Source organism: Schistocerca cancellata, chromosome 8 (genome assembly GCF_023864275.1).
Source record: "Schistocerca cancellata isolate TAMUIC-IGC-003103 chromosome 8, iqSchCanc2.1, whole genome shotgun sequence".
Classification (NCBI taxonomy): Eukaryota; Metazoa; Arthropoda; class Insecta; order Orthoptera; family Acrididae; genus Schistocerca; species Schistocerca cancellata.
The window spans coordinates 8,885,363-8,906,046 of record NC_064633.1 but is presented as its reverse complement, the minus strand read 5'-3'; the positions used below and the strand labels follow the sequence as shown (position 1 = coordinate 8,906,046).

General features: G+C 44.3%; 1 protein-coding gene across 3 annotated transcripts in view; it reads right to left on the bottom strand.

Annotated features, from left to right (window-relative positions):
- Window positions 1-20,684, bottom strand: part of LOC126095054 (acetylcholine receptor subunit beta-like 2) — a 333,294-nt gene that overhangs the window by 13,263 nt on the left and 299,347 nt on the right. For all 3 annotated transcript variants that reach the window (XM_049909736.1, XM_049909737.1, XM_049909738.1), the window contains one exon: window positions 13,908-14,020. In XM_049909736.1, coding sequence (XP_049765693.1) covers window positions 13,908-14,020 — 113 coding nt within the window. The remainder of the gene's footprint in view (window positions 1-13,907; window positions 14,021-20,684) is intronic.

Sequence of the window (20,684 nt, the reverse complement as noted above, 5' to 3'; positions counted from 1 at the left end):
TGTGATGTCCTTAGGTTAGTTAGGTTTAAGTAGTTCTAAGTCTAGGGGACTGATGACCACAGATGTTAAGTCCCATAGTGCTCAGAGCCATTTCAACCATTTTGTTGGCATCTGGTGACTCTAAGGTTACGCTTCACAGCAGCTGGTTGAAATTCATTTTTGTGTAACGGACTGAAGCTGAGTCACCTTCTGGGGAATGCAGTACCCAGAAGATGGCTGTGTGTACGGTAGAGGCAAAGGCCCACATTCATGTCCCCACTAACACACGATCATGCCACACTCTAATGACGGGGTAATAAATAAAACTGACCAGTAAAACGCAAAGTGTAATGTCTAGTCGTTTAAGAACTGATGAAAGCGTTAGATGAGATCAAACTTCACATACCGAGTATACAGGAGCAATTTCCAGAAATGGGACTTCACGTGCTAACAACGACGTTGAATCAGGGGATTATCTACTACTTGCTGGATAAAATCACGGTATTGATAAAGTAAATGCCTAAGTAAATAACGAATAACGTGAGAGAACCCCATACCACTATTCAACACAAAAAAGAGGAAGAAATACACACAGAAAAGTTCTGAACGCTAGCAGTATTGGTTCGACACAACGAGTACATTTTCGTAACGGACCAATGAAAAATTACCAGTCTGGAATAGCAGAGTAACGGACGGAAGATGGCTCTTCCTACAAGGAGCCAGAGTAGATCACAGGCTTCAAGTGATGAATAGGGTTCTAAACCCTCCTGTTTTTCAAAATCAATTAGGTGTGGCAAATGCGAACTGAAAAAGCCAGTGAGCGCAAAACAAACTTGTATGCCTTTGGCATACGAGAGGACTTCAGAAAGCAAGTTACACTTATCGTCCCACGCTGTGGAGCACTGTCACAAGATAGTACACGTTCTGAGCTGCCTGGACACCCAGTTCTGCTGCAGTACGAGGTGCATTCAAGTTCTAAGGCCTCCGATTTTTTTTCTCCGGACTGGAAAGAGATAAAGACATGCACATCGTTTTAAAATGAGGCCGCGTTCATTGTCAATACGTCCCAGAGATGGCAGCACCATACGGAAGATAGAATTTTGCCGCCAGCGGCGAGAATGAGAACTGTTTTAAATACTTAAAATGGTGACGTTTTCCTTACTTGAACAGCGTGCAATCATTCGTTTTCTGAATTTGTGTGGTATGAAACCAATTGAAATTCATCAACAGTTGAAGGAGACATGTGGTGATGGAGTTACGGATGTGTCGAAAGTGCGTTCGTGGGTGCGACAGTTTAATGAAGGCAGAACATCGTGTGACAACAAACCGAAACAACCTCGGGCTCGCACAAGCCGGTCTGACGACATGATCGAGAAAGTGGAGAGAGTTGTTTTGGGGGATCGCCGAATGACTGTTGAACAGATCGTCTCCAGAGTTGGCATTTCTGTGGGTTCTGTGCACACAATCCTGCAAGACGACCTGAAAATGCGAAAAGTGTCATCCAGGTGGGTGCCACGAATGCTGACGGACGACCACATGGCTGCCCGTGTGGCATGTTGCCAAGCAATGTTGACGCGCAACGACAGCATGAATGGGACTTTCTTTTCGTCGGTTGTGGCAATGGATGAGACGTGGATGCCATTTTTCAGTCAGCTCAATGGAAGCACACGGACTCACCGCCACCAAAAAAATTTCGGGTAACTGCCAGTGCTGAAAAAATGATGGTGTCCATGTTCTGGGACAGCGAGGGTGTAATCTTTACCCATTGCGTTCCAAAGGGCACTACGGTAACAGGTGCATCCTACGAAAATGTTTTGAAGAACAAATTCCTTCCTGCACTGCAACAAAAACGTCCGGGAAGGGCTGCGCGTGTGCTGTTTCACCAAGACAACGCACCCGCACATCGAGCTAACGTTACGCAACAGTTTCTTCGTGATAACAACTTTGAAGTGATTCCTAGTGACTTTTGGCTTTTTCCAACAATGAAAGACACTCTCCATGGCCGCACATTCAGCAGCCGTGCTGCTATTGCCTCAGCGATTTTCCAGTGGTCAAAACAGGCTCCTAAAGATGCCTTCGCCGCTGCCATGGAATCATGGCGTCAGCGTTGTGAAAAATGTGTACGTCTGCAGGGCGATTACGTCGAGAAGTAAGGCCAGTTTCATCGATTTCGGGTGAGTAGTTAATTAGAAAAGAAATCGGAGGCCTTAGAACTTGAATGCACCTCTTATATTTAACAGGCGCACCTACAGTGTGCAAACAAAATGGTACGGCAACCAGAAACGTAGTCCAAAGTTGAAAAACGCGGAACAGTACGAGTCTTGCGGGAAAAACCTACGAACTGTATACAGAGTCAAGGGTGCAATTCTGGCAGTACATAGACCAAAAGCAATGTTGCATCCACCTGTAGTGAGAAGAAGCCAACAGTCTGACTGGGAACGCGCAGACGTGGCTCACGTTGGTTGGGAAGGAGGGCCACCGACATCGACGTCAGAAGGCAATGTCCACGCAGTTGAGGAACTCATTTCCCACAGTCCCATATTTGCAGAGTATTTTGTCTGCCGGCCACTACGTAGAGTCATTAAAAATTTCAGAGAATAATTTTAAGTAACTGAATATCATAAGGTTCACATCACTTACGTGATGGAAGATGCACACGCTAGGAAAGTTGTATGGAAGCAAGAATGTTATGTGTTACATAATTATTGAACTGTCGTTTGGAGTGACATCCCATGACAAAGACGTGAGCACATTGTGCGTAAGTAATTTACCGACAGCCAATGTAAATATTGTATGACACTCGTGTGTGTGTGTGTGTGTGTGTGTGTGTGTGTGTGTGTGTGTGTGTGTGTGCGCGCGCGCGCGTGCGTGCGTGCGTGCGTGTGTGTTTCAGTATTTATTAGAAGATGCCTGAGATGGGAAAAATAAAACAAAAAGACATTTCTCAGGCTTATTACCGCAATTCTTTGCCGTGGACTCGTTAAGGGAAAGTTCCTCGCTTTGCCACGTGAAGAGTCGTTCTGACATAAGGAAGGTGGGAAGATGGAAGTTGAGTCATCTGCTGAGGCGCTAAAAGAACGTACTATATGCAAATGAATCAAAGTTGTTGAAGTAGTTTTTCGGAAAACGGTTTTCTTGGGCCACAGAAAACAAAGCACCACGTATTTTGGATTTAAGTGTTCTTTCGCTGTGTAATTGTTCTCAAACGACTGTATGGTATTTGAAATTATTTGGATATTTCAAACTGTATGTCTCACATCACAGCCTGATGATGAGATGGTCATATTTATGAAGATACTACAACACTGTCCGTTCTTCCATTTTTTCTCCTTTATTCTTATTTCATCCCTCCACTCCTCAAGTGGGCGGGTGGTGGTGAGCTGTCAGTGGTACAATACTCTGCTCTTCAGCCAAGAGTGTTCATAAAAAGAGAACGAAAGGGGTAGCAGAATAAATATATTAGGTCTATTCACGGTAAGTTAAAAAGGTTAATGGCTGACAGCTACAAGAACGAAGAATATTTCTAGTTTAAAAACACAGTGTTAATGAGGTGAAATTCTTCAATGAATAAATACTGGAGCACTGCAGTTTCACTGAAGATCTGAAGGACATAGGTGTCGGTTATGTGGGGAAACTATAGAGACGAGAGGTATGAGACGAAGCAGTTTGTGGGAATACAGATACTGGGAAGGACAGAGGGTGAGTAATGGCATGTGGGGAGGGTAGTGGGACAACAAAAAAGGGATACAGGTGAGTGTAGAGGGAAAAGAAGGTAGGATCCCTGATGTGATGCGGAAGGGTTAAGGTTGGTAGGAGCGATAAATATCAGGGCAGATCTGATTCTCTGGGAGAGAGAGGTGGTTGAAGTTACGTTGAGACAGGATATGGAGTGTCTGGAGGTGTAGGGATGGAGGGATGTGTTGCTGAAGGTGTGGCAGCACACCAGTCTTTGTGATCAGAGGGGAGACAATGGGGTTATTGGAGACTAGTTTGAAGACAGTATAAGAGATGTGTAGGTGTTTTATGTACGTGAGGAGAGGTGGGTGGTGGTGTGGAGATCCACTCAACTTTGCATAACAAAGAATGGGTTGGATCAAGGTATTGTAAGTGTGGAGGATAGTGGAGGGGTGTAATCCCCAAGTTCGGCCTGTTAGTAGTTTTAGTCTATTGTGGGCTTTCTGTTAGATGGTTAATAGGTGGGGGTTCCACGTTAGTTGCTCGGGAGGGCTAATCCAAGATATTTTAGTATATTAGGTAGCTTGGAAGGACGGTTGTAAACGGTAAGGTAGACGTCATGGAGGCAGAAGGTTCAGACGGTTCGTCCTGGGTTTTGGAGGGACCTGTCGTTCAAAGGATTTGCAGAGAATTAAGAGTGTAAATTATGATTGCTAATCTGAGGAGCAGTCTGAAACTGTCGTCATATTTCTAAATGCGTTTTTCCACGTGACTGATAAGCACATTCTAGGTTGAAAGGGAGAGTGGAAAAAGTGGCCGAGTCAGGATTCCAACCACATGCTCTACCAGTAGACAGTAACACCAGAAGTGAATTACATCTCCCTTGTTGCGTTCTGGAGGCACTGCTGATCTCTCGAGCTATGCCAGTTGTTCACTAGGTGGCAACAGCATCGTTTTCACGACTTCATTTTAATTTATCATAATTCGGATAATTTGTGCAAAATATTTATAAATTATGTACAGAAACTTTCGTCATAAATCAGCGCATGTATCAATCAACATCTGATCAAAATCCATTCCGCAGTTTATATGATTTGCCTGCATATAAAGATGGATGCTAGCAAGCGACTTTAGCTTCTATTTGGGTTGGTGCATAAGTTGGTCGCATTCTTCCGTAAGTTTATTAAACATGATGGATACAAAGAACAGAGACTCTAGTATTTGATAATACATTCTCCTCTACTGTTTAGAACAGTCTGCCAACGCTGTGATAACTTTTCGATTCCGTGACTGTAGAAACCACATGGTTTGGAGGCAAAGAACGGGTCGAGTCACGTTTGGAGCGGTTTTTGATCCGGAAAGGGAGTTCATTGAAGGTTATTCGATAGGGGAAAAGGTGAAAATGTGAGGGCACAATATCAGGAGAATGGGGTAGCTGTTGAATGATTTATCATCTCAACTCCTGTACAGCGCTTGTTTGTTAGTCTAGCAGAATACAGGCTGGCGTTATCGTCGAGTAGTATCGCTTCACGCAGTCTTCCTGATCGTTGTTCTTAGACTGCGTCTACAACACGTCTCAGATGTTGACAATAAATGTCAGCAAATGATGATTACACCTCAGAGAAGCAATTCACAGTATACCACACCATGGCTATTCCATCAGATGCGTAAAATTATTATTTGTGGACGTGTGGAGATCTTTTTACAAGGAGTTGCTGCTTTGTTTGAGTTCAACAGTGCCTCTCTTGTAAAGTAATAAAGCATTGCTGCACACCGACCAACGCAGCGCCGCAAAACGGCATCAAGGAGGCGCTGACCCAAGCGCCAGTAGAGGCAGCGCCACACCTCCACGAAGGCAGAGTTCAGTGCTCCCTGCCAACACTGGTTTTACCAGCCGGCCATCGCTGGTCGACCACATTTCGGTTGCAAACTTCGAAAGCCTCAGTTCTGCGAGTAGTAATAGTGTATAAATGTACCTGGTTAGCACACTGGACTCGCATTCTGGAGGACGACGGTTCAATCCCGTCTCCGGCATTTAGGTTTTCCGTGATTTCCCTAAATCGCTTCAGGAAAATGCCGGGATGGTTCCTTTGAAAGGGCACGGCCGATTTCCTTCCCCATCCTTCCCTCACCCGAGCTTGCGCTCCGTCTCTAATGACCTCGTTGTCGACGGGACGTTAAACACTAATCTCCTCCTCCCTCCTCCTATAAATGTACCTGCAAGTAGGGAGCACAGGAAGCCACTTCATAAAGAGAGATTTAAAATGTCCAACTAATTTTCAAGTTTGATGTACTGATCATTTTGAATTCCTGCCACCGGGCATCGCATATTCTTTCCTTCCTTGTTTGTGCCTCTGCTGATTTCCACAACAGCTGACACATTTGGCAATGAGGATAACAGAACCGACGCTCTTTGCGGCTCCATCACAGTGCATCACTAAATTTCTCTCTTTTCTTTCAGAGGCGCATTGCTACTAATTGTTGTCTTTCTTCTACATATAATTTGTTGCGGCGCTTCTCTCATCAAAATTGTCTCCAACCTGCTTCCTACATCACCTGTGCCTACGTTTACGGCTACAGCTGGCATGGTCTAAGGCAGTTTATTCAGTTTCACAACCAGTAAATGTTGCCGCTGATGACAGCAGTCCAGCAGCTCACTGTTGCAAAAGCCACTGCTGCATCAACTCCGTCACAACAGCCAGGCACATCCACAGCACCATCTCCGTGCCTTCCAACATTCTAGGCTTTGAATCACAAGCACGAGAAATGGAACAAATACTGGGGTCACTGTGCTACAGATCACGTGTAAGGTACTGGGAAACTTTATCCTTTCTTGTCAATGACAGGTACAGGAGTTTATCGCCTTACTCAGAAGTTACTCCCGACTGGTAGGCCGGAGTTGCTACTTCCTGAAGATTTGGTATCCACCCTTACTAACAAGGGAATGGTCAGACTTGTCATGTCGAAACCTGTGTTGCTTTTTTTACCACTGTGAGTTAACATTGCAAGAAGTCTTTTTTGAGAATTTTAGCTGCTGACATGACCTGGAAGTCTGTAAACAAAGTAAGACATTATTGTCGCATGGTTTCCGCGCTTATAACTGCCTCTTGTACAACCCTGACCTCTCGCTACGTTATACCAACGCCATCTATGGACAAGGTGGCGTTAGCTACGCGCCGCTCTCTTGCCACGGCAGTGAGAGAGCTGATTCCCCCAGTGAAAGCGATCGTATGATAATTAAACATTCGTTGACAAATATGGCTGATATGTTATCTACAACATTCTTTCCAAATAGCTATGAAATAGACACAAATAAATATACGGTTTAGAACACGTCCAAATTTTATTTCTTGTAATCACCGCAAAAATGCGAAATATGGATACAATGCTCAAAACATAGGTTTTTTGTGCATCAAGAACATACAAGCGAAGACGACATATGGCAGCCCTGCGAATCACAGACGTTGTTAGATGTCCGTAGACAAAACTGGGCTGGAGCTAGGAATGAATCAGGCCTAATATCAGTATATTTCGAGGAGTGCCACGCATATTTAATCAAATTCTGAAACCGTGGGGAGGAAAATTGATAATGTACTACTGATTGCAGCTTGAGAATATTGTCACGGTGATAAGACAGGAAATTGTAGTGATCTGCACACAATAATTTTCTCTGTTAGTTTTCTGTAAAAGGCCTTCCACTGACGGAAAAATTCTCTGTCTAAAGGTTGAATTATGTTCGTCGTGCCGGGTGGAATCTAAAATATCTCTACTTCTTTGTCTGGGTGGGCTCGAAATACAGCTTTTAATGATTCAGACCTTTTATGACCTGACCACGAATCTAGAAGGAGAAGAGATTGTTCCCGCAGAACGGAAGAAAAGCATGACGCATGAGAAGTGTAACGTTTCAATTTCCCATTTTTCAAGACTTCGATGCGTCTACCACAAGATTGTTTGCGTAGAACATTGTTCTTTTGACACGTGGTCCAAAACGTCCAGTTGGTTCTTGAACACACACATATAATTTACACATATAGTTTAGGCAGCAATGAACCATCCAGACTAATTATGGGCATTATAGTGTATGAATGGGTGAGTGCAGTCGTGGACTGCGCAATCGCCTCAATATGTTTTTCCCCTTTGAATGACAGTGTTCTTTTCGCACGCACTTCTTTTTGAAAACCTGACTGATCTGCATTGTACACGTACGATTCACTAAAACTAGCGATCTTATTTTTTGCATTCGTAAGAAAAGCTTCTATCATTTCGATTTGTGTCACTTCATTTTCCGACCTGTTTCTCGATACAAATTTTGTTATTTTTCTTGCCACAATTTTATCTGATCTTTTGAAGCGACTAATCCAACTTTGAGAAGCTGTAAATTCTTTAGCGCCTATCGCGTTGGCAATCTCTAACGCCCAATCACGCAAAGTTGTATCGCTGACACTAAATGACTGTTGTCTGGCATCGGTAAATAGCTCAAAAAGTCGCGCATTTATCTCCGTAGCAATTTCCAGTCGACTCCTACGTCGTCCAGCGACTTCCTTTTTCCATCTATACAATTCACGTTCAGAACGGACAAAGCGATACTTATTTTGAACAGTACTGACACGTAGGCGTTTCTTACCACTTTTGTTCAACCAATACGTCACCGCTTTTTCTTTGTCTGATAAGGTAATTGTAGTTGCTGGTGTTACTTTCGGAGATAATTGATTATGGTACGTGGCACTATCACTCGAAGAGTCTTCATGAGTGCAACTTTCGTCGGTGTCTTTGCCTTCTGTAGATTCAGTCTGCAATATCGAGTGTTTCAGTTGTTTCTAGCCACATGTCTGCGCCATTTACATGCTCGTCTAGAAGTTTAACAACCATGTCGCACAACACATAGTCTTCTGCGTGTTTTCTGTTGATTGCTTCATTTGGCGTCTGTGGTATATCTCCATGGCAAGCAACAAAACATTTACAGGGTTCGCCATCACCTGTGAGGGGAGATTGAATGTTCACCGTAAAGTGGCTTGCGGAGTATAGACGAACATGTACAGAACATCTTTCACATCTCTAACGAGTTTCCGGACGGTATGTTTCGAAATACGTACCAGAAATTAAAAGGACGTGCATGCCACAGAAACGAATATTCGTTTCCCCTTTCCACCAAAACCGTGCAGCGATATTCCTCTTTAGTGAACGCCGCGATAAGACGGCCGCACTTGCCGACCATGCGCACAACGCTCGCGACTCGCCATTTCCAGGGGTGGCCAGCCATCACTGCAAGCGCCAAGCAGAAAACACAGCCATGTTCGTGATTTTTGTAGGTGACATCCAGTTCATGTGAGCAGCTACAATTTTGCACACGGACCTTTTGCACAGTTAAATAACAGTGCTAAAAAAAGCAATACGTGTTTCGGCATGACAAGTCTGACCATTCCCTTGTAAGTATTATGAGGATCAGGTACAGGTTGCTGCAGCTCGTTATAAGTTCTTTCGTTTGCAGAAAATGCCTAAACAGACATATTGTCAGTGGGTCACTGAACTTCAGGGATCGACACGATAGTGTTGTTTCCAATGTAGCTGTGGACAGTACTAGAATGACACAATGATTCGTGGTGCAATTACATACAATGTGCCAAACAGTAGGAATCGTGAACAAATTCTCAAACATTCTGATGCTACTTTGAAACAAGTGTTACAGATTATTGAACATCAGGACTCGGGTGATAGAACCGTGGAAAACTGTGAGTCAGTTCCAATTTGCAGTGTCATGCAAAGTGACAAACAGGTTTGTGCCTGCAACCGACCGCCAAGCGCAAACAGGCCACTGAACTATGGACGAAGTAAGAAAGTGTCAGTGCGTGTGTGTGCTGTGAAATCAGGTCCCCGCTGCTTTCCCGTGCACAAACGACAATATTGCCCTTCGCTGACCACATCTTGCTATGCTTGCGGAAGACCAGGTCATTTACAGTCTGTGTGCATGCCACAGAAAGAGAAGTCTACCCATGTTCGCTCTCATAAGCACAAAGCATCTTTTCACGTAGTGCATGTAGTTTTTTCTAAGCCTGCCACCAGCACTAGTAGCCGGCCGGTGTGGCCGAGCGGTTCTAGGCGCTTCAGTCTGGAACCGCGCGACCGCTACGGTCGCAAGTTCGAATCATGCCTTGGGCATGGATGTGTGTGATGTCCTTAGGTTAGTTAGGTTTAAGTAGTTCTAAGTTCTAGGGGACTGATGACCTCAGACGTTAAGTCCCATAGTGCTCAGAGCCATTGGAACCATTTTTAGCGCTAGTAATGACCAAATTTAGGATGTGTCTTCACCCTGTCCGAGTGCTGTGGAACGATAGTCAATCAAACTCTTTGTGAACAATGTCCTACCTAAGTTTCTTAGGGTGCATCCTGTCCGTTGTGCAGTTCCAGACAAACTTACAAGTGAACTTAAGGAACTTAAGGAATGGCGAGACGATGGCGTTGTTGCTCCTATCCAGGCTAGTCAATGTGCTTCTCCATTAGTGACTTAGTCTTTGTGTCGATTCTAAATCCACTGTGAATCCACAATCAAGAATTGATACTTATCCGTCGACTCGCACTGAGTATTTACTGGATAGGCTTGGTGCAGGCCGCTATTTGACAAAAATTGATTTACTCGATGCGTATTTTCAAATCCCGCTAGAAGAGTAGTTTCAGAAAGTCTTTGTGGTCAACACGCATTTATGGTTGTTCAAATTTCTGCGCTTACCCTTTGGCAGCACTTCCACGCCTGCCATATTCCAACGCTACTTAGAATAGTTCCATTCTGTTCATATTACATGGACGACATTGTGGTGTCGGGATGTACACGTGAGGAACATATCAGTTTTCAAGTACTTTCAGCTGTAGGTTCGAAGTGTCGCCTGGACAAGCGTGCCTTTTTTCAGACTGAAATTCAGTACTTACTCCCCGTAGTTGTTAACAGCCGAGGTGTTTATCCCGTCCATTCACAATTGCTGGCCATCTGGGGCTTCCCTGCCCCGCGGAACGTGACGGAATTGTAGTCAGTTTTCGGGAACATGACATATTATTTCCGGTTCATACCTAACGCAGCCCAGATCGCGGCTCCGTTGTGCCTTTTGCGCCAGCAGAATGTGCCTTCTGTTTGTCCAAAGAGTGTCAGGATGCATTCCTGAAACTTAAGAAAGCCTTGCTGAGTGACAGACGCCTTGCTCATTTCGATACCGCTAAACCTGTCATTGTGGAATGGGCGCTTCTTCGTACGGAATTGGAGCTGTGCTCTCGCACAGATTTGGTTTACAGGACATGCTGACTGCTTTCGCTTCCAACTTATTTAGCAAGACTCAATGCAACTATTCGCAAGCCGACAAGGAAGCACTCACTATTATATATGGCGTGACAAAGCTTGAATGTTATCTGCTTTACCTAGCCACTTCAGTCTTTGTTTCATCCGTCTAAACCTCTCCCGCCACGGCTCCGAAGCTGCAACGTTGGGCTTTGTTATTGTCACAATATCTGTACGAAATACAGTAGCGGCCATGCAAACGCTGACGCCCTGTCTCGCCTTCCTGTTGGTTCTGATTCTGAATTCGATGCTGCCTCCACTTCTTGTCAGATCGATGCGCAGGACACTGAACTTTTAGAGACTTTTCCACTGAACTACACGAAAATTGCTCAGGTCACAGAAGCAGACAGTGCCTTGAATCTTTCGTTACGCAACATTGGTACTGTTTGACTTCATTCAGTGAAACACATTCAGAATTATTTTGTGCTCCGACATTTTACTCGTCGGCATAGCCTCTCCGTCCAGTACGCAGTGTTTTTATTGCAGAATGACTCTTGAAAAGCAGATGTACTTATTCTTAAAGTCTTCTAAAAGATGTGTTGCAGTTGCTCCACGCAAAAAACAGTTGGCGCGTCGGCACTGTACTTGGCTGATCATGGACGCCCATATTGAACAGATGACGTTTCAACGTCGCGCTTGTGCTGAAAATCGGCCCTGCTACAAACGTTTTCAACTTGGCAAAAGTCTCAATCGCCATGGCAACAAGTGCTTATTGACTCTGCTGAATGAAACGCATCGGAGAAAGTTATTATTAGTTAATGAAACGTAGAATGGATCCATCCAAATAGTCGTTCACGTTAGCACGCTGCTTCGGGATTCAGGGAGCTGCGCTGGCCGCGGAGCGAATCCACTCGGCCGATTAACGACGAAGGTCAGTGCGGCGGACAGCCTGGATGTGATGTTTAGATGGTTTTCCCCATCGAACTATCTGAATACTGGGCTGGTTCCCACATCCCACCTCAGCTACAAGACTGGCAAACATTCCGAAAACGTTCCCACCCTTTAACATGGATAATAGTACATGCAAACAGGTAGGGTACACTTGGTCCCACAGGGAGCAGGCGGGAGGGGTGGCGAGAGGAATGGCATCTCACCACCCTATACCACTAGCACTGCGAAATCCAAATTAAAGTATGATACGAGATTTAGACTAGGAGAAATAAAAAGAGAAGAAAATGCAAAAAGTGCCGTTGTTGACGTACTCGACACGAAACGTTTCCAAGACAGCAACCAGCAACGCCATACAACGATAAGAGAGCCCCAGCGGCAGAACCAGTCAGAAGTAAAGAAAGAAATGACTGTACGTTACAGATGTGTGCAGACAGACACCTATGTTATAGGAATTTATAGAGAAGCATTTGTATTGCTCTGGGCTGTATATGATATACGTACTCTCGACCGGTTTCGGTTATTTCAACCATCAGCAGGTACAAAAATTATAACATCTTTTGGTTTAAAAATGCATTATCTCAGGCCTGAGATGGCTGTTAACTGTCAGGAGTGTATGTGTAACTTACGTAAGTTTTTCAGGACATTGTATAAATCTGCTTATGTTGTATTCCACGTTTTGTTATTGTCACTGTCGGTATAAAAAGTGTCTGTTATGATATATGTGCATTTTTAAACCAACAGAGGTTACAATTTTTCTTCCAGTTGATGATGGGTGAAATAACCGAAAGCGGCCAAGAATAAATATAGTATATACAGCTGAAGCTTTTCTATAAATATCTCACAGTAATTAATTTTTAACATTCTAGAAAGACCAAGAGCCCAATGTGGCATGAAGTTTTCGCCAAGAATCACAACGCTTTATTTCAGATGCGATAGAGATTCCGACGATAGGAATTAAATGCTGTTCAAGAACATCTGAGGAAAAAGTATTTTTTCCTGGTTTCAGCTTCCAAGAGACACATTATTTACAAATACCACAAAACATAAATGCGTTATCAACTCTTGGATAAAGTAAACTGCTTGTAAGACGATTTCAGGATCTGCACTTCGTCGACGTAAGGATACTTAGATTTCTGCTCTAACAAGTGCACTTGTTTACACAACGAATCAGTAAAACTGATCATAACATTTCTAACCTGATACTTAGGAACCGCTGGACGGGGTGGCCGATCGGTTCTAGGCGCTACAGTCTGGAACCGCTCGACCGCTACGGTCGCAGGTTCGAATCCTGCCTCGGGCATGGATGTGTGTGCTATCCTTAGGTTAGTTAGGTTTAAGTAGTTCTAAGTTCTAGGGGACTGATGACCTCAGATGTTAAGTCACATAGTGCTCAGATCCATTTGAACTTTGGAACCAGCTATTATGAACAATGAAAGAGCAGAATGTGTAGATACGTCGGACGAGGTAAGAAGGCCCTGAGGAAGGTATGTACTTCTCACTTAGGGCTCGGAACACAGTTAGTTCATTGGACAGTTGTACGCCGCTGTGCGCCGTCAGTGTCACCAACAGGAGTGTGTGGTTGTAGCAGAGTTCAAGAAACCGAGAAGGAGTGGCTTTGTTTCGTGCAGTGGACGATTTTCTCCTAAAAACGGTCATACGACCCCTTAACCTACACAAAACAGTTGTCTTTATTTTAAATTACTCGTAGTTGTACATTAATTTGCTTTTCAAATGGTTCAAATGGCTCTGAGCACTATGGGACTCAACTGCTGAGGTCATTAGTCCCCTAGAACGTAGAACTAATTAAACCTAACTAATCTAAGGACATCACACACATCCATGCCCGGGGCAGGATTCGAACCTGCGACCGTAGCGGTCGCTCGGCTCCAGACTGTAGTGTCTAGAACCGCACGGCCACTCCGGCCGGCTTTGCGTTTCAAACTCAGGTAAACACACGTATGGATGTTAGCTGGGTTACACTATATTCAGATGCAGTTATTTGTCTCTATCGTTCACACGAACTGACGTCAGGATCACGTACCTCATTGTCCTTGTCGGCGTCTTTGATGTGCTGGGCGATGAACCGCACACCCTCCAGGGCGGAGAGGATGTCCGGTGACAGATTGCGAGGCAGCGTGTTGTCCGAATCCGTCACTGCAACAGAGGCGAAGGAAAGAGAGCTACAGAAGGCATTCCACTGTGAAAGCTACCGACAGCTATATGACACGAGAATTCGGCGAACCGGAAGAAACGCTGCTTTTTACAAGTGCAACGAATGACCGCATATTTAGAAGAGTGTTGGGTTGAAATGTTCCATGTACCGATTTCACAAAAGAGGCTGCTTCAGCTTCATTCAGATGACTTACTGTCACTAACTTTTCTGTTTACAATTACAGGTACTTCCAAAAAAATGGTTCAAATGGCTCTGAGCACTATGGGACTTAACATCTATGGTCATCAGTCCCCTAGAACTTAGAACTACTTAAACCTAACTAACCTAACGACAGCACACAACACCCAACCATCACGAGGCAGAGAAAATCCCTGACCCCGCCGGGAATCGAACCCGGGAACCCGGGCGTGGGAAGCGAGAACGCTACCGCACGACCACGAGATGCGGGCACAGGTACTTTATTTTCATTTAAATTAAGTAAATGCAATAAAAAACTGGGACAATATTTTCTTAATGGAGTAACCAATTACATACAATCTTCTGATTTTCTCCTTCATAGAGAGCACTAGTTTTGCCCATGAAGGTTTTCGTGCTGTGTAAGTGAGCTAAAATCTTCTACCGTTTCCTGCCGCGTGAGATGACAGTGTAAGCACGACGTATCGGAAACGCTGTCCTCTCTTCCAATCTTCTGGCGAAGTGCCGGCGTCACATAGTAATGCAGATGTCAGTAGCGAGCATTTAGATCTCGCAACGGAAGCTGAACAAATAGTTCGGCAGCAGCCCACTACATTGTTCAGATAGCTGGCTGACAACCCATGTGCGCCATCCACAGCTGCCCTCCGCGATGCTGCCTGCTGCACCTCTCTTGATGTGGCAGCCAAAACTGCTTGCTAACCAATGCTGAGAGCAAAACTATTATCTAAATTAATAACATTCATAGACATTCGTATCTCTGTTGTCTCCAATAAATCGTGCTCACACTCTGAACTTATGCAGCAAGAAACCGATGGAGATTTTGCAGCACTGGTTTTGTCTTAAATTTCTATTTACAGGTGATAATTGACAGTTTTTTAATATCTTTTTAATGCATTGCAACATCGTCTGTGTCTCAGCTAGGAACCGGTGATTTTAAATTCTGCCGTTTTTGTCTCAGTTAGGCACTATGTTATTAGGCCTTCTGGGGGGTGGGGGTGGGGGAGGAGGGGGGGGGGACGTCATCAGCGTTCAGACTTGTCTGATGCAGGCTGTCATGACTTCCTCTCACCTGTACCAACCTTTGCAACTCTCTCTCTCTCTCTCTCTCTCTCTCTCTCTCTCTCTCTTTACATCTTCTCCTCCTTCTCTCTCTGTCTATCACCTCCTCTTGCTTTTCCCTCTTCTCATCCCCCTCAGCCTTCTCTCTGTTCATCTACTCCTCATCCCTATCCCTGTCTGTGCAGTCCTAACATATCGGCTGCACACCGACCAGAGCAACGCCACGAAATGGCATCAAGAACGCGCTGACCTGAACGCCGACTGAATTATGATGATGTTTGGGTTGTGGGGCGCTCAACCGCGCGGTTATCAGGATCCGTACAAATTCCCAATCTTTGCTCAGTCCAATATCGCCACTTTCATAAATGATAATGAAATGATGAGGACAACACAAACACCCAATCATCTTGAGGCAGGTGAAAATCTATGATTCTGCCGGGAATCGAACTCGGGGCACCGTGCTCGGGAAGCGAGAACACGACCGCGAGACCACGAGCTGCGGACCCAATGGAGTGAGCTGGCAGTGCCACAGCGGCCCCTGTTAACGCTGATTTAACCAGCCGCCCATCGCTGGTCGGCCCAGTTCGTTCGCTGACTTCCAGAGCATCCATACTGAGTAATAGGAAGACGATACATAGCTTGTGTTCTGCGAGTAGTAATATGGTATAAAAGCATTTGCATGTAGGAGGCACAGGAAGCAGCTTCAAGCCACTTCATAATGAGAAGTTAAGTTATATTTCTTTCCGTTTCAGAAACAAAATGTACTAATAATTTGGAACTCATGCACAGATCATTTTGGATTCCTTACTTTTGAATACATTATGGGAGTGACACTGATCAATGTGTTACAAATATTTACTATTAAAAACAATCTTGATCACAGTTTATTTATTACGGTGACCGGTTTCGACGACTACTGTAGTCATCCTCAGACCAATGAGTGAGAACCTCCTTCTGCTGGAGAATCACTACTCAAAGTAGTGATGAGTAAGAAACTCCTTCTGCTGGAGAATCGCTACTCAAAGTAGTGATTCTCCAGCAGGAGGTGGTTCTTACTCATTGGTCTGAAGATGACTACAGTAGTGGTCGAAACAGGTCACCGTAATAAATAAATTGTGATCAAGACTGTTTTTAATAGTAAATATTTTGGATTCTTGCCACAGGCCATCCTTTCTTGTGGTGGTGTTGACTTCCACAGTAGCTGTCACAACTCTGTTTCCCCCTCGCCTCTCACTCTGTTCATCTCCTTCTCTTCTCTTCAACTGTACTTTTTATCTACCCTTCTCTCTGTCCATCTGCTCTACCCCTATATCCGTCTCCATCTCGTTCTTCCTCTTCTCTCCATTTCCATCTCCTCCTCCTTCTTATCCGTCTCCACTTCCTCCTTCCAACCCTCTGCATCTCCATCTCCTCTACCCCTTCTCTATCCATCACCACTTTATCATCCATATCCCAATAGAAACTTGGTGGTTCTCACTCCACAGTATTTCTTTCCAAATAATGAGTAACATGTGTAGCAAGCTTGATTGACGTCGGATGAAGAACTTAGGAGGAGCTTTTTATCTTATCTGCTTCACACGTATTTCTACACATATTTCACCTGCATCTCTAGAGAATTCCTTCAGTTTCGTTTTGATGCATATCGACGTTTATGACGTCATATTTTCTGAACTGTGTGTCGTAGAATGATATAATTTTGCAGGAACATTCAGTGGTATATGTGAATAATGTCTACAAAAATACGTTGAGAATCGACTTAGTGTAGCTGTATAGAAGTAATAAATTAAAAGCATCATGCCTGACGCTGCAGTTTTACTGAAGGAACAGCGAAAATATAGTAAGCGGTAAACGTATTCACTCCCATCATTTTGTGTGCGATGTCACCGAGAAAAAGTCTCGTGAAGGTTTGAAATTATGTGTAAAATTTGTTGCAAGTCACTAAGTTCTCTCATTCTCCAACACTGGAAAATAAAATCCGACTATTGACATGCCGTGTGCTACGTCACCTCTCCATCCCCACTACTTTAAGAGGTAGATGGTTCTCATCCCCACAGCCGTTCTTTCCGGCCAGTAAGTGATACGAGTAGCAAGTTTGGTTGAAATCGATCGTGTGATTAGAGATGTGAAACATATATACATACATTTTTATAACGTATTCAGATTAAGGCTTCTGTTTGATTCCAGCGGACTTCACTTAGCGAGGTCCTCTATGGATGCTCCAATCTGCTTTTTATGACTACTTTGATACGTCTGTAGTGTGCTGTTGTGCCAAGGTAGTAGAATTCCTGCACTTCGTGGTCAAAACTTTTAAGGTTACTCCCCATTACATCTACATCTACATCCATACTCCGCAAGCCACCTGACGGTGCGTGGCGGAGGGTACCTTGAGTACCTCTATCGGTTGTCCCTTCTATTCCAGTCTCGTATTGTTCGTGGAAGGAAAGATTGTCGGAATGCCTCTGATTTTATCCTCATTGTCCCTTCGCGAGATATACGTAGGAGGGAGCAATATACTGCTTGACTCCTCGGTGAAGGTATGTTCTCGAAACTTCAACAAAAGCCCGTACCGAGCTACTGAGCGTCTCTCTTACAGAGTCTTCCACCGGAGTTTATCTATCATCTCCGTAACGCTTTCGCAACTACTAAGTCATTCTGTCTACCCTTTATTTACGCGTAATCTACATTCTATGCACCATTAGATTGTTCATTGCTATCAACGGGTCCCTCAATTGAAAACATCGGCTGTAAACAATATTAAACGATATTTTGACTGTTTCGAGAAATCGCGCAGTAAAATTTCTGTAAATTCCCATAAACAAGATATTGCATGTCCATCCAGTATTAACTTCGTACCTAGGTAAGTCATTGTTTTCACGTATATCTACCGCAGCGACGTATTTCTAAAATGGTAAATTCTATCCACATTTCTATTTTTAAAATTTTATCAGTGGGCACTTAACATTGTTTACTTGCAAACCGAGTGCACTTAATATCAGTTACAATTGTCTTCTCACTGTTTACTTGCTGGAAGAGTCAACGAAAAATTACTGCGAAACTACAACACAAACTGAAAAGGTCCTTTTACGGGTAACACTTTTTGGCGGTAAACAAACGTGTCAGTACGCATATTCGGACATTATAGCAATTCAACTGCCAGAAACTCCTAAATATGCACTTCTTGGAGTCTTCACTTATGCACTCGGAACGCTTTTGAGAGCATTCATTTGGAGGGTCTATACGTTTTCATTCGTCAACACCCTCCTTTCCCCTGTATGTTTTGTATTCCTTTGCCTCATTTCTGTTTGTCTTCATTTGTTCCTGGATATCCCATCTTTAAGCCTCTTCCGATTTCTCTGTCCGCTCTGCAGATTATTTGCATCAACTGTTAATACTTGTAAAATGTCCGAACCTGCTGCATTTTCGGCAGGATGCACTTCTGTAATTGTTCCTCTGAACCCATAAAAATTCAGATCTGTAAGCTTAACATCCTCTACATATCTCAGAATAATCTCATGCGTAAAAGCAGTATCGATAGTTCGTAGCATATACTCATCAACACCCTCATACATACGCCAGATATACGAATAAATACACTCGTAACACTAGCTGTGTAGAATATATAAATGGGGTAGTAACGCTCGTAAGCAGGTAAATAGTTCACTTGTGTTCATACGTTTTTCAGGCAATGGATACAGCTGTAGATAACGCTTTATAAGAAACCAATGCAAGCACCTTACTACAACATATCAACAAAGTTGGCGACGGCGCTAAACATGCCTGTCATTGTACTGTGACGTAAACTACGGGAACTGACCGGATTAGTTCACCGGATTAGTACCTCATTTTTATGCGCATTTACGTTCAGGAACAAACGGAAGATGTTTATAGGAGTCATATGCATCCACACCATCCTCTGATTCGTACAACTCGTTCATGGAAAGCATTCTCTTGTCACGGCCACTGCACACATTACGATTCAGGCAGTCAGGTTTGTGACACTCACCGCTGTTTATACTACTTGCACACGCTGTCAAAGTTGCCACAAGCTAAAATCTGAATTTCGTGATAGAGCAACCACCTCTCGAATTACCGTGGAACTTCCAACAAATAGGCTACAGCTCACCGTTTATTGCCGGCCGGAGTGACCGTGCGGTTCTAGACGCTACAGTCTGGAGCCAGGCGACCGCTATGGTCGCAGGTTCGAATCCTGCCTCGGGCATGGATGTGTGTGATGTCCTTAGGTCAGTTAGGTTTAATTAGTTCTAAGTTCTAGGCGACTGATGACCTCAGAAGTTAAGTCGCATAGTGCTCGGATCCATTTGATCCATTTTTGAACACAGTTTAATATGTTCTGCGATAAACCAGTTTCCTGTTGAGTGTCGCTTTACACAGATTACACCCGAGGTCTTCAATTCTGCCTCGCTTTCCTAGTGGATGGCAATGTCATCAGCGAATCGTATCATTGATATATGTTCCCCTGAATTTTAATCCTACTTGTAAATCGTTCTCTTATTTATGTTATTACTTCTCCTTACGTACAGGTTCAACGTCGACAGGGCAGCAACCAACTATACATCTCCAGTAGTATTTCGTTTGGTGCTACTCCTGGTCTCACTTAGGCTATGAGGGGCCAATCATCTAAGCGTTGAGTCTGTTCTGTCCGTCTGTATAGTTCTGCTTGAGTCGCCAAGACATCCTTCTGTGTGTTTTCATCATCATCTTCTTGCATTGGTTTACTTTCACCACCTCACTCTTGCTGCACAACTGCCGCCGCCATCACTACATGGAGGGCTTTGTCTGGCCCACCACTACATGGAGGGCTTCGTCTGGCCCACCACCACATGTCCACCCCCTTTACCATAGTTTCTTCTTCATCCATAGTCAAATCAGCTACCTACCCTACCCTCCCCACGATATCTTCCCCACCTCAATATTTTCTTTTGCCTATGGTCCACTCCCACACTCACCACTGCCGCTGTAACAACTGCATGAATTAAACCTCACTGTGTTATCATCACAACACCAGATGCCGCAATACATTCCACTAGCAGCCACGCAGGGTCCAGCCTATTGGAAGGACCAGCCCAGCCCCACGTCCCGCTCTTTCCAATTCCTCAACTGCAAAAACATCACAAGTCATCACAAGTCATACAGCACAGCCAGCACTACCTCCAAAAACCCACAGACTAACCCAGACCCCACTGAACACATGTACATTGTATCACTCTGTGCACCCTCACCCTTGACTTTGTCGTTCTATCCCGCCCTGACCCTCAATTCCTAAACACCACATCCATCACCCTCGAAATCAGAAAGTATCCACATGTCACCCACATTTCTGACACCCACATCATCGCCTGCCAAGCCCAAATTCCATAGAGATCCACCCCC